The 15,307-nt window shown below is 42.3% G+C and overlaps 1 protein-coding gene across 2 annotated transcripts in view; it reads left to right on the forward strand.

The window, feature by feature from the left end:
* The window catches only part of LOC116628074 (IQ domain-containing protein K-like), a 125,469-nt gene that overhangs the window by 45,384 nt on the left and 64,778 nt on the right, over positions 1-15,307 (forward strand). For both annotated transcript variants that reach the window (XM_032398148.1, XM_032398149.1), the window contains exon 7: positions 12,323-12,407. In XM_032398148.1, the coding sequence (XP_032254039.1) occupies positions 12,323-12,407 (85 nt within the window). The remainder of the gene's footprint in view (positions 1-12,322; positions 12,408-15,307) is intronic.

Genomic DNA, 15,307 nt, shown 5'->3' on the forward strand with positions numbered 1-15,307 from the left:
TAGGAAATTTTATGTCCCCCTTGTATTCGTCAGGCTATGTTAGGCTAAGTTGCAGTTATAAACAGCACTGAAATACTCAATAACAGCTTACTTCTTGCTCGTACAAAGACTGATGCAGGTTGGACAGCCCTTTTGTTTATAGCTATTTAGAACATATGATTTTTGAGGTCACTGAAGCAAAGAAAGAAAGGAGGAGGCACCCTAGTTCTTAACCTTCTCAGTCTAGAACGTTCTTAACCCTCTCGCCTCTCCTCACAGAGCCTGACCCCAAACCAACTGGGAGGGAGGCTCAGATCCATAAGGGAACACTGGATAGTCCATGAATACCAGCTGTCCCAGTGACAGCCGTATTTCAGAGAAAGAAATGAGGCACAGGGATAACATACCTGCCCGAGGTCACAAGCTAGCAAACAAGAGTTGGGATTGAACCCAGGCAGCCTGGCTGCTGAGTCCGTGCCGTTAAGAGCGGTTAATCCATCTACTCTTAGATCACCTGGTACTTAGAGTGATCAGGGCTCAGACGGGGGGAACACTGGCATGTGACACTAACTGAAAGGTGCTATGGGTAATTTAAGGTTTGCTAAGGGGAAATTTTGACATCTTATGTGCTGATTTCAGAGTGTAGCTGCCGTGGAAGATACAACTCTGTATATTATGTGTGTGTTAGCATTTATTGCCTCAGAGAACCCCACCTACCAGCCTGGGGAGCCATCTAAAATGTGAGTTTGGCTCTATTTTAATGTTCTTGGTAAGACAAATTCTACGAAGCCCAGCTGTCTTTGTTGCTTGATGTCATTATATTGTCAGATCACAGCTGGTTAGGATCATTTGTCACGGGTGGCTGCCAATCGCTTTTCACATAAATGCTGGGCCTTTTGCCTACAGGTTCCCCATAATTTAGCATACTCTTCACTCTGTCCATCCCTTCGCAGTTACCCATTTCTCTTCCGTGATTTTTTTCTTTAAATAACTGCATTTTATGTAGTTGTTTTATATAGACATCGACAACCCTTAAAATTTTAGGTTTATAAAAATAAGATTTATCACATACAAAAGAAACATGTTGTTAAATAAACTATACGGTGAAAAGGAAATGTTTAAAATCAAGGGTAATCATAGAATTAAATAACTCTAGACCCAAAAATCTTTCAAAAGGATGTTTCACTCCAGAGGACAGGAACACAACTTTTATTTTCTTTTCTAAATTATTTTGTAGTTTTTCATATTGTCTACAGAGTTACTTTAAGAATTAAAAACAATTACAAAACAAGGGGTGCCTGGGTGGCTCAGTCAGTTAAACGTCCGACTCTTCATTTCAGCTCATGATCTCAGGGTGGCTGGATCAAGCCCTACATTAGGCAGTCTGCTTAGGATTCTCTCTCCTTCTCCCTCTGCCCCTCCCCCTGCTTGTGTGCTCACGTTCTCCTTCTCTTTTTCCTCTCTCTCAAAAATAAATAAATAAAATCTTAAAACAATTACAAAACTAGAGGGTATTTATTCTACCTTTTTAAATTCCATTTACTTGCTTTTTCTGGTAAACGTTTATGCTTTTCCCCCCTCTGCATTGATTTCCTCCTTCTGGTTACAGAACTCCCCGTAACTGGAAGGATCACCTGTCTCCCATTCTCAGTCTGTGTGGACAGGGAGCTGATTCCACCCCTGGCTCTGGGCTGGGTGTGTGACCCAGGCCTGGCCAATCAGAGCAGTGAATCCCCCTGACCACTGCTGTTGCTCCCAAATTGGTTCAATCACCTGTAACCCCAAGATTTTTCAGGAAGCAACCAGGAAAGGTTTTCTCTCTCTTCCTCTAGACTTAGAGCTTTGAGGTCATAAGCCTTGAGCTGCAGAGGGGCAACCACCTGAAGAGGCTGCACCTGAGATAACAGCAGAACTGAGAGGCAACCAGAGCCTGAGTTTCTATGGCGTCGTTTTGGGCCTCTCTATATGGCCATGCCTAACGCCAACCCTACTCCTTAATTAAGCCTTTTTTACGATTTTTAATTTTTTGCTTAAGCCAGCTTGAGTTAAGTTTCTAATACTTGCAAATGAAAGAGTCCTGACTTATACGTGCTCCTACATGGTATTGCCCCAACTACCTGCCAGTATTCTGAATTAGTCAGCTTTCTCTAGGTTCTGTCGCAGTAACAAATAACCCTCAAATCTCAGTGCCTTAGAATGGCAAACGTTTATTCTTCACCCTTTTTTATGTTAGCTGCATGTCACTTTTGGTTCTGCTCCTTGTCCCCTTTCATTCTGGGACCCAGGATGAAGGAACAGCCCGTTCCCTCACTCTCATGGCAGAGAGAGAAGAGCAATGGCCAATCCATGCAGTGGCAAGCATTTCTGCTGCTCACATTTCATCGGCCAATACAAGTCCATGGCCAAGCCGAATAGCAGTGCTGTGGGGAGGTTGACACCACCCCAGGCAAAAACTGCAAGCCCTATGGCAGAGTAGAGATGCACAGTTCTCTTCCAGGGAAAAGAGTAATAATTGGGACCAATAATGCAATCTACCGCATGCTTTAATCAGAGCTCTATGAGGGTGTTTTCTTCCCTACCTTTCAACGGTGGTGGATTACATCATATTGCCTGATGGCTTTACTCCTATTTATGAATCTGGCATTATCCTCTTTCGCGGTATAGAATCCTGACTCAACCAGCCAATCAGAAACAATGCAACTATTTGCTATGATATTGAGAACAAGAAAAATTTCACTTTTTATTTTGACGCAAAGAATTGGTCAGATTCATTTGCAAAAATAAATCACTAAATAAGCACAAGGAACAAAAGTGCCCTGCTGCCTATCTGGTCCCATGCCCCTGGGGAGAAGACTCATGAAAGACATCATTAAAGCTGAGACCTTCAATGAAACAAAGATTGTGTTTTAGAAAAGAAAAGCTTGCTTTGGGTGAAATGTCTTTTCAGCTAAGTTCTACCCTTAGACGAAAAGAGAAAAATCACAATACTTTCATGTCAGTAAAAGGTATCTTATGACCAAAAGCTGAGGTGAAAACAGAAGTGTCACTGTGCCATTTGAGGACAAGCACCAGCCATATGATGGTGTGTTTGTGTGAAAGTTAACAGTGGGAATAAAAAACGCTCGTGCCTTCTAGATGGCACAGGAAATAGCATGCGTGTTGCACTAAAGATCATAATTAAATGGCACAGCATAAAATTTGCTCTCATGCCCTGTCGAAAGGAAAACATCTTTTTTTTTTTTTTTTTTTTAAGACAGAGTGCGCGAGTGGGGAGGAGCAGAGGGAGAGGGAGAGAGATAATCTCAAGCAGGCTCCACATCCAGCACAGAGCCCGACATGGGGCTCAAACTCATGACCCCAAGATCATGACCTGAGCCAAAATCAGGAGTCGGATGCTTAACCAACTGAGCCACTCAGGTGCTCCAGGAAAAATTCATTTTATTTTATTTTGTCTTATAGACAGGTAACTTAAGAGGCCAGGAGTCTCATAAGGATAATAAATCATCTTTGCTCTTTATATTAGCATATAGGAAGGAAGGAGAGCTGTTTCCTGAATTCAGGACATGCTGGGATGCATAAGTCCTCTAAGCGCCTCTTTCTTGCTGGAAGTTTGGCATGTGGGTGGCCCTTTCTCTGCAGGACACAGTCCTGCTTCCTTCCTTCCTTCCTGTTGTCTCTAGGGGACTATTTGGGAATAAGCTCAAGGAGCCTGTGGGAAGTAGCATGGCCGACACATCTGGGTTCCCAAGTGAGCTCTGCCATTTATTAGTTGGTGTATTAGTTTCCCATAGCTGCTTAATAAATTACCGCAAAACTGGTGGCTTAAAACAACACAAACTTATTCTCTTATAGTTCTCTTATAGTTGGAGGCTAGAAGTCCAAAACCAATTCATTCTTTAGCCTCTAGAGGAAAACTTGTTTTCTTGCCTTCTCTAATTTCTGGAGGCTCCCTGTATTCCGGAGGGCGCATGACCACTTTGCATCACCCTGACCTCTGGTGTCCATTGTCACATCTACTTCTGTAAATGTGGCATCGCCCTCTGCGTCCCTCTCACAAGGCTACTTGTGACTACATCATTGGCCCACCTGGATAACCCAGGATAATCTCAAAATTCTTAACTTAATCACTTCTTAAAAAGTGTCTTTTGCCATCTAAGGGGACATATATATTCAAGAGTCTGGGGATTGGATGAGGACACCTTGGGAAACTCTTATGCAGCCTGCCATGGTCAGGCAACCTGGAATAATGCCTTCACAAGCCATGCTCCTCTCTTCTGTTACTTGGGGATGGCATTGCAGGGTGGCCATGAGGTTTAAGATGGTATCAGAGTGCTTTGTCACAAGCAAGAGAAATTTAAAGGCTACTTAAGGAAAAGGGTATATACTGGAATAAAAAAGGTAACTCACAAACATGAAGGAAAAGGTAAGGACCTGGCCTTAGAAAGCAGATACAGGGATCCAGGAAGCACAGACCCATGTTTTCATGACAACACTGCCAGGAAGAATCCTCTAGTCTCTACCAGTCCACTCAAGATTCACATTCTAGGGAAACAGCATCTGCTTGGCTAAGCTTCGGTGTCAGACGCACTCCTCGGTCATGGGAGAGCAAGGTGCTGTGACCCACGTTCCCCCCAATACAGGGAGATAGAGCTGTCAAAGCAAAATCTGAGGGCTGATACCACAAGAAAGGGGAGAGTATGATGAGCAGAAAAAAATTAAAGATATCCATTGCAGAGGGCTCATAGTAGGTGTCCAAAGAATGACCGCTTTCATTTTATCCTTAATCTTAGGAGAATAATAGTCACTACTTCAGCAAATGAAATGTGAACAGCAGAATAACCAAGCAAGAGCAAAACCAAATATCTGCTCTGCCACTGATAAATCCTGACATTAAAGAAAGTTCTCTGTTTTCTTTTCTTTTTTTTTTTTTAAGATTTATATATTTATTTGAGAGAGAGCTCGAGCAGGGGGAGGGGGAGAGGGGATGCAGACTCCCAGCTGAGCAGGGAGACTGATGCAGGGTTTGATCTCACCAGGAGATCATGAACTGAGCAGAAACCAAGAATCAGATGCTTAACCAACTGAGCCATCCAGGCGCCCCTGTTTTCTTATCTATAATAATATTCATTCTTCCAGAAATATTTATTGAATGCTTATTTTTTTCCAGGCACTTTTCCAGGTACTGTAGATAGAGTGGAGAACAAGAGAAAGAAAGTCTTGGCCCCCATAAAGTTTACATTTTAGCGGGAAGACAGTCAGTGAGTAAGCTAACAAACAAACATACTGTATAATGTATAGAAGACCCAGGAGCTCCGAGGAAAACTAAAGCAGTGTAAGTGGATAGAGCATCCCAGGGCTGCGGTGAGGCCTGCTGCTGTTTAGAGAAGCCAGGGAAGGTACACTTCTCGAAGGAGGTAACATTTGCACAGGGGCCTGTAAGCCAACCTTACAAAGATCAGAAGGAAGAGTGTTCCAGGTGAAGAGAACAGCCACTCTGAAGGCCCTGAGATGGGAACAGACCTGGCTAGTGACACCAGAGGGGATGAAGGAGGCCGAGAGAGTGGTAGGAAATAAAGCCAGACAGGCAAAGCTAGGCTGTGCCCAACTTGGGTGGGTGGGCCTTTGGGGACCATGGTAAAGAGTATGCTTTTACTTTATTCCTCTGAGCGTGACAGAAAACTATTGGAGGGTTTTGAGCAGAAGATGAAGGGAATCTGATTTATCTTTTAAGAAGATCACTCTGGGGGCACCTGGGTGGCTCAGTTGGTTGAGCGTCCAACTCTTGATTTTGGCTCAGGTCATGATCTCAAGGTCCTGGGATAGAGCCCCACGTCAAGCTCCGAGCTCAGCAGGGAGCCTGCTTGAGATTCTCTCTCCCTTTCCTTCTGCCCCTCCCCCTGCTCACACATACATTCTCTCTCTTTCTCTTTCTCTCAAATAAATCAAACTTTTTATTAAAAAAAATCACTCTGGCAGCTGGCAGGGGAGTTGACTGAAGTCAACTCTAACAGTGCAAGTGGCCAGTGGGGGAGCCTAGCGCAGGCAGGCAGATGATGGCAGCTTGGAGTGTGGGAGGCAAGAAGAGGTTGGATTTGGGATATTTTGATGTTGGAACCAAGAAGACTTGTTGATGGATTGGATGTGGGGTGAGAGAGAAGTCAAGCATGACTTGGAGATTTCAGGCCTGAGCAACTGGCTGAATGGGGAGCCAGTTACTGAAATGGACTGGCAGAAATTAGAGCTCTGTTTGGAAAATTTAAGGGCTTTATGGAAAAATGACAACTTTGGGGGAACAAAAATACGAAGCTTTTGGGACCCCTGGGTGGCTCAGTTGATTAAGTGTCCAGCTCTTGGTTTCGGCTCGGGTCATGACCTCATGGGTCGTGGGTTGGAGCCCCGCATCAGGCTCTGTGCTCTGCAAGGAGTGTGCTTGAAGATTCTCTCCCTCTGCCCTTCCCTGTCATGGTCCCCGCTCCCGCTGCCACGTCCGTGCTCAGGCACGCTCTCTCTCTCTCTCTCTCTCTCAAATAAATAAATCTTTTTTAAAAAATATGAAACTTCCTTCTTATTTTTTCCCCCAGTAACTGCCCTACCATCTCACAGTGGATCTCCCTTCCGTCTGGGAGGCAGCCCTTTAAATAACTTTTTGGACAAATTCCATAAGTTCATATCATTCTGTTTTCAGACTGTCTCATTTCACTGGATTCATCCCATTTAGTTTTAAATCTTTAGTCCTCAGTCTCATCCTAGATGTAAACCTCGTCTTCCCCCCCCCTTTCCATAGCTCCAGCCACAACTGTCAATGATTCAGGGGTCCCTGAACTTTGAACGTGGACAAATTGCCTCTCTATTTTCATTAGCCTCTAACTGAGATTTAGCCTCACTTTTAATTATGAATGTGGGCAACAAACCTCAGGAGAGTCTACAGTACCAGTGTCTTCGTCACTAAGAGCAATCAGATTTTTTCACCTCCCAATCTAGTTGTTGCAGTGATCCTGAAATATCATTTACTCTCGTCACTTCTTCCAAATAACAGTAGTTAATTGACCTGCCATTAGCTCTTCTGACTTACTGCATACTCTAGAGGCACATATATTATTATATCACCAACTGGGTTTTTAAAAATATTTTGAAAACTGTATTGCAATATAATTGGTTTGCTTTGAAACATTTACTTTCATATTTTATTAAATATTATCTAGAGAAGAAATCCAAACTGCCAGCGTAAAAAGGGACCCATGACACAAAACAAGTTAAGACCCCTGCAAGTGATTTGGAAGCCGTGAGGAGGGAGGTGGTTTGCCCTTCCCATACACCCACCCTTGCCCAGGCTCACGTTCTGGAGCAGGAAGAGGGAGAATGGGAAGGAGGCAGATCTCCTTCAGGTTTTCCTTGAGTCACATTAGAGAAAACATGTAATCCATTAAAAAGAGACTAAATGGCACAGCACTCTGGGCATGTTTATCAAAGCGCATCGAGATCACAACCCTGATTTTCAGGATGGTTATACCTGCAGGGTGGGCTCCTGGCCTTCTCGCATCATTAGGTGAGCTCTGTTGACTGGACCCATATGCCGCTTCCGATGATGGGCCTGGTACAATGGGAGTGGATTCTGTGTTTAACTTAGGAGGGTGATTCAGCTTGATGCTGGGGTAATAACGGCTTGTCGGTCTCCCAGGGTGGAGTTAGTGAGGGGGCGAAAGCCAGATCACATCCTAGTAACCATGGTTTCTAAACACACTTTAAGGCTGCTGGAGAGTAATGTAGCTGGCTCTCCCCTACTGGTTTTCAGAGCTGTTCCTCACATCATAGAAAAGAGTCCTATGAGATTCTGTCCTAATGGCTGGTCACCGTATATCTGGGTGCCCCATTCCAGATAACCTCTGTTGTACTTCTTCCAAATATTTGAAGTTTATTACTCAAGACTGATGCCTCTAACAGAATGTTTGGGAAACCAGTTAAGGCCGAGGGCAGGGACTGGATAATCTCTTTTGCTGTTTACGATGGGTAGATGTTATCGAATACTAGGCCCTTGAAAGGCTGTATAAATGATGGTTGATTTAGGGCCTGTGTCATTTTGTAAATGGCTTTGCATCAGGATTGTGCTCTCATGTTCCAAGAAAACAAATTAATCTCTTACCTAATGAAAAGCGGATAGAATTTGGATTCTAAGATTCAGTTTTCAATATAAAGCAAGCTTTTCTCCTTTCTGCTTTATTCTGTTTAAATGACACTTTGGGATGGTCCCTCTTGTTTTAGAACTGGATGCAGAAGTTAATAAAGACTTCTCAGATTCCCTTGTGTATTTTGAAAGCATACTGTGTATCTTCTTTAGGTCCTGCAAATCTTTTACTTAGCACCCAAAAAGGAGGAAGCAATTGTGTGTGTTTATGCATACACACAAATCAGAAAAATAAATTCTCAGAATTATAGCATCAATTCTTATGATTCAAATATATTTGATTCACATTTAAGAAAAAAAGAAAAGGGGGGCACCTGGGTGGTGCAGTTGGTTGAGCATCAGACTCTTGACTTCTCCAGTCATGAGCTCAGGGTTATGAGATCAAGCCCCACGTCAGAGCCCACCTGAGATTCTCTCTCTCCCTCTCCCTCTGCCACTCCCACTCATGCTCTCTCTCTAAAAATAAATAAGTCTTTAAAAAGGAAAAAGGAAAAGGACACGACTAATGAGCATTACCAGTAAGACAGGTGTTGGAAACATACTCAGTGGTTCTATTTTGCCCATTGAAACATGCAAACCTGTCTGCTCTGGGGAATCCCTTAAAGAGGGAGCCTCCGCTGCTGCCTTCTCCTTTGATTGACATGGCCCCTTGTCCCCCTCCCGAGTTCCCCAATGATGAGCGGTTGCCTCTACTCCATCTCTATTTTTATTTGATCTGAAGCCAGTTGCACTGATTCCAAAAGAGAGAAAAGGGCCTGACGTGGCTTCTATCCCTTCAAGCTAGCCTGATGAAATGATTGATAATTCCCAGGGACTACTCTCAGAAGATTAAGTCCTTTTCATTTGGCCTGATTTACACTGGCTCTCTCATACTTATTCTTGGTTTGGGAATGAGACAGCACCCCATTATTTAGCCATGAAAGCAGGGATGTCACTAAAGGTGGCCTCATATTACTGCTTAAAGGCCTATTAGAAATCTCATTTTGCTTTTTGGAGATTCATTATGATGCAAAGCCATTCGGGGTTTCATTACTGGTGAAAGCCCTTTGTCAGGCTGGCCGAGCCTGTTGTCCCAAGATTTGCAGTTCTCCTTTCCTACTGCTATTCCAAAACAGGAATACTGTTACTTTGAGGATTTCATGACATCAGTAGAAAAAAATATACTTAAGGCAGGAAAATTGCCACTGAACGGAAAGGCGCCATCAAATCTCCCCTCAGATACAAGTGACAAACTCCACTTTGTTCTGCTGTCCTGACATCAGATTTCCCTGTGGAACGTCAGACAAATGAATACCTGCCAAGTTATTACTGTAAGAATTAATGAAGAGGGCATTTTCTATGATTACATCTCCCCCCCACACCAGTTTTTTCTTCTAGGCAAATGACTGTGTTTTCTTCTATTAAACACGCACAGCTGCGAGACCCTGAATTCCACATCAGTGACCTTGTAAGCTGCCTTCTCTTCTCCTTAGGCCACTCCCTGTGCTTCCTGGGTCAAAAGATTCTCAGCAGGATATGGTCACTGACCATATCACCTCACATGAATGAATCACCTCACACCTCTGTGCCTCAGTTTCTTCAATCTAAAAGAAGGATAACAATCGCTCATTACTCATATTGTGAGGATTTAATGAAATAATGTATGGAAAGTGCTTAGGACTCTGTGCCAGGCAGAGAGGCTCATTCCACAAACATTTATCAAGTACCCACTAGAAATGGTATCCCTACCCCTAAGGTTCTCCCTGGCTTTGATGTCTTTGATTCTGGAATAATTCCTAAGCGTTGGGACTACCAAGAGGAGCAAACACAGGCCTGGTCTCTGCCCTCGTGGAGCTTTCAGTCCAGTTGAGGATTGGGGCATTCATTAGATAACCACACAGAGTTACATCTCTGAATTGGGCCAAGGACTAGGAAGGAAAATTACACAGAGCTCCACTGGGTCCTAACCTAATCAAAGAACACCTTTCCATAATCAGAAGAAAGAGTGAGAGTGAACCAGGAGGAAGAAGTGTCAGCCCTCTCACCTGCTACCTTAAGGTTTTGAACCCCTACCATAGGGCAGACGGGGCTCACACCCTGAGCATGGCTTAGCAGGAAGAGCATAGGCTGGGTTTCAGTGCCCTCTGGCCCGCCCGCTGGGTGTCTTTAAGCAGCAACCTGCACAGCTCTACACAATGCCCCTGGCTGGGGGTAGGGGGATATTGGAGGCACAGGAAAGCCCCTCTGCAAAGACCTTGAGGTGGGAGGGCACTTTTGAAGAGATGAAAAAGGACAGCATGCCTGGAATATAAGGAGCAATGCTTATAGGAGGGGAGTCCAGAAAGCTCTTAGTAAATATCAGCTAGTATTAGTGCATGATAATGTTAGTCTCGTAAATCCATTGCCAGCACACCAAGGTCTCCTTAGAAACACCAAGGTCTCTCTAGAAGCCATTGATTTTTAACTAGTGAAAGAGAATTACTTCAGGGATGTGATTTGTTGGTGTCACACAACTGAGATTCCAAGAATAAGGACAATGGATGAGTACAGACATTTAATGTAGAAAGCAGGCCTCCAGCAAAATGTGAATGCTCTGTTGCAGCCCAGAGAGCCACATATTAGGCAAGAAGAAGTGAAAACATAAAGAGAACCAAACAAAAATTTTAAAAAGCCACCACATCATGCAAATAAAAATGGAAACGGAACATTAGGGACAGTTTTCTAACAATGCTGTCATTTTGAGCGTGTAATTATTTCTCCAAAGAAATAGAAGAATCTTCTTTACTTGGTCTCTTCGAAAGGACCTGCCCAGTCCAAGACCCAGAACCTGGCAACAACACCGCACTCCCTTGAAAGGATCTCAATAACCTCAAGATTCTTCTGGGCTTTGATTTCTTTGATTCTGGAATAATTCAAAAGCACATTCATTCATTCAAACAAACATACTATATCAAGGGTGGGTTGTTGTTGTTGTTGTTTTTAAATCAGAGTTTAGAGAGAAATAAAACCACACATCCTAGAGAATCATGCAATGTTGCCACTTAGCTTTGCAGTCTGTGCCAGGCTCCGCATCTGCAAGTATTTGCCCAGTGAAAGTCTGGTGTCAGCCGAGCATTGAGAGGGAAGCCTAGGTTTTAGGATCCTATGAGTCTGGGCTCAGATCCCAACTAGGCCATCTACAAGCTGTGTGACCTTGGGTAGGTTACTCAACCTCTCTGTATGATGGGAGTTACTATAAACTCAAATGATGGCTGTTGTTAGGGAGAACTCTGAGGCCAGGGAACTTAGGAACCCCTCACTTGCAAAGTCATTTCTGGGGATCCTGTCCTGGGAGCAGCCTCCATGTGACCCACATCCTTTCTGAGGTTTATTTCTTTGTACTATATCTAAAAAGGCTTAACTGGGCTTTTCAGAGGTAGCTGTGCTTTAGAGAAACATAAGGAACCAGAATCAAATCATACTTATAAGAACTTGTCAGGAATTAGTATCTCTATGCAACTTTTGGGGGGGGAGAGAAAAGAGCATTTCACCATGATTTTTAAACATGATATCTATGATCAAACATCCCATCACAATCTGAAAAATCCCACAAGAGCAAGCAATGTCAACTGACCCAGCAGTTGAGATATTTTATTGCCTATTAAGATGTAGTAGCAGAACTTAACTTAAAAATATGCCTGAATTCAAGCCACATTAAACTGGAATGCACACACAATTTATCAGAGATAAATTCCAATATTTTTGCCTTGAGGAAAGAGATGAGCTGCTTAATTTCCCTTCAGTAGAAAGGTAGAAAAAGAATCCTTTATTATGTCTCAGTCGTAATGCAGTATTTAAAAGTCGCCCTGCTTTGTCTCCTGTTTTATGTCTATAGAGCCTTATGGAGGTCCCACCTTTTAGGACTCACATGCAGCTTTAACAGCCTGAGCCTTTCAAAGCAGAACAGGCTAACAGTGATTTAAGAGTACACTGGTTAAAAACAAAACAAAACGAATCCATCTTGGATTTTAAAATACAACATGCTAACTCAAGCCTAAACTTCTCTATCAAAAATGGCATTGTTGCTTTCTAAGAATGGAAATGGATGAGGCACTTAATCAGAGAGGCCATTATGTTGTCAAAGGGCTGCCGAGGCTGAAGGATGGATTCTCATGGGCATATGACCATTTTATTGCTTTTCAGTCCCCGGCCGCCGATCCCACTCTCCCTCCTGCTGACAGAAGAAGAGGCAGCTCTGTGCATTCAATCCTTCTGGAGAGCCTATCTGGTAAGAGTCATGTGCAATTATGGCATTTGGTCTGATGGGGAATTTTTGTGATGTGGAGGGCCCATGGGAAAACTGTTAGATGAATTTGAAACAGAGCTATAGTAATAGCTAACATCCAAACCTCAGAAATAGGATTCTCTGCAAAATACATCTCAAAGAGTGATTTAGAATTTTTACCAAAACTTACGTTGCAATTGTCATTAAAAGTACCCTCCAGCCTTTTAATATTGGGTTGACTGGCCTGCATTACCTAAAAAATAATATTATATACATACAAAGAGCAATACCGTGTTCATTTTAGGGAAAAAAAGAAAAAGAAAATTACTCAGGTAGAGCAAATAAAACTTTTTGAGCCACCGAAACTGTTACCCCAAAATAATCATTGCTGGCATTTTGGTGTGAAATTTTCCAAACCTTAAAAATCTTAATGGAGGGCGCCTGGGTGGCTCAGTCGTTAAGCGTCTGCCTTCAGCTCAGGTCATCGAGTCCCACATTGGGCTCCCTGCTCAGTGGGAAGCCTGCTTCTCCCTCTCCCACCCCCCCTGCTTGTGTTTCCTCTCTCGCTGTCTCTCTCTCTCTGTTGAAAAATAAATAAAATCTTTAAAAAAAAAAAAAACTTAATGGATAGGGTGGGGGATGGGTGAAACAGTTGAAGGGGATTAAGAGTACACTTACCTTGGTGAACACGGAGTCATATATGGAACCATCAAATGGCTATATTGTACACCTAAAACTTATATAGCACTGTATGTTAACATTGGAATTAAAATGAAAAAAAAATAAAGCATAAAAAATTTGAAAAGATAGAATAACATATAAACACGTATCACATGCTAGAAGTAACCTTTTCTTTTGAAACCTGTCTTTTCTAGCCATTGGTTATTCCCAGTTTATCATTATTATAATAAATGCTGTAATAGAGATCTTTGTGCAGGCATCTTTGCACATTTGTCTGGTTGTTTATGTAGGACGAATTCTAGAAGTGGAATTTCTAGGTCAAAAGGTGAGTTCCTTTCTAAAGTTCCTGATCCATATTGTCATGTGGCCCTTCAGGAAGGATGTACTTTGGAAAAATTCTTACCAAATATATATGAGAGTGGCATGTGTATCTCGTGCTAAAAAGTGTACATCCTCTTCGATTTGTTGGCAGAGTATCAATGTTAAGAAGCTTCCAGGTAAACATGAAGCACCCATTCTAGGTAGAAGCATGTCTCCACCCAAGTCAATGGAATGAGTTTAGATTTGATTTCAGGAGTAGTAAATCGCCACAAGGAAAAGTCTCAGTGGATTTATGTGGAGGCCAAAGATGCACGTTGATGCACTCCTCAGAATTACTACAAGAGAAGTAGACTGAAGGGAACACACCAGCAAACAATTCTCCATGAAGAAGTTAGATTTACTCTAATGAGATACAATTAATAAATCAACAAGCAAAATATTTGTTAAATGACCATTAAATGGGACTGTCCTTGATTACAAGGAACTTCCTACTGTCTCAGGCAATATCGTCCAGTCATTCCACTCCTTTTGTACATGGCACATTCCTGAACATGTGGGTCGAAGTCAGATGTGGAAGTTAAATAATAGACTTGCACATTATAAGGAGCAGTTTGTTCCCAAAGAGTTAAAAACCGGTTATAAAACCCTCTATTATACCCCACGATTTAGATAAAACTAGTGACGACATAGGTTTTCAGCATTTCATACATATTTTATACCTGTGGTCTTTTTCCTTCATAACTGAACATCAGCAGGGTAGCTTAAGTTCAGGGACGCCCAACCAAGGTCAAAGATTCCTGGCTTCCACTGCTTTCTGAGCTCCGCCTTTGTCGTCAGCATATTTCATTTGTAAGGCTTACACTTGTTACACTAGAATTAGCCGTTTTACTTTCCCATTTTCTGATCCTTTTAATGAAACTGTAAGAGCGAAATGCAATAAAATAGTGATTTTCAGATTTCCTTTCTTTAAAACAGCAAAGCGCTTTCTTCAAACCAAATCACACTCAGAAGCCTGGAATATAACCAGTATGTTAACAGGAAAAGGGGATGTTCTGTCCCTGATTCTCCCATGCAGTAAGACTTTCACACACAGGAGCCTGTGTTACGGGCAGAGCATAAAAACAGAGAGATCTTTCTCTACTTATCATGGGGCTACATCCTGATAAACCCATTGTAAGCTGAAAATATTATAAGTTGAAAATTCATTTAATACACCTAACCCACTGGACCTCATAGCTTAGCTTAGCCTATAAATGTGCTCAAAACATTTATGTTAGCTGACATTTGGGCAAAATCATCCCCTATAAAATAGTCTATTTTATAATAAAGTGTTGAATAGCTCCTGGAACTTATTGAATACTGCACTGAAAGTGAAAAATAGAATAATTGCATGGGTACAGAATGGTCATCAGTGTATTGGTTATTGACCCTGGTGATCAGCTGGCTGATTGGGACCTCCGGCTTGCTGCGCTGCCTAGGATTGTGAGAGTATCGTATGGCATATCACTCACCCAGGAAATGATCAAAATTCAAAATTTAAAGTACAGTTTCTACTTAAGGCATATGGCTTTCAAACCATCATATAAAGTGTTATTATAAGTTGGGGACTGTCTGTAGTCTATAAGACAGCTGAATTCAGCTCATCACACCAACAAACACTGCCATGTAAAAAGATGTCACAGTGGCTCAAAATTTAACTGGTTATAATACTATCATCACACAATAGCTAGAAATGTTCCTTATGGTACAAAAGATGTGTAGGGGCAAGTGTATGCTGTGTGAGAGTTCAGTTCGTTCAAATCCAAACATGTCCTGTGATATGTATATATAATATATAATAATTATATAATATATAATATAGTATCACAAACATTTCCTGTGATATATTTTATATATATATA

Source organism: Phoca vitulina, unplaced genomic scaffold, assembly GCF_004348235.1.
Source record: "Phoca vitulina isolate PV1807 unplaced genomic scaffold, GSC_HSeal_1.0 scaffold110, whole genome shotgun sequence".
Classification (NCBI taxonomy): Eukaryota; Metazoa; Chordata; class Mammalia; order Carnivora; family Phocidae; genus Phoca; species Phoca vitulina.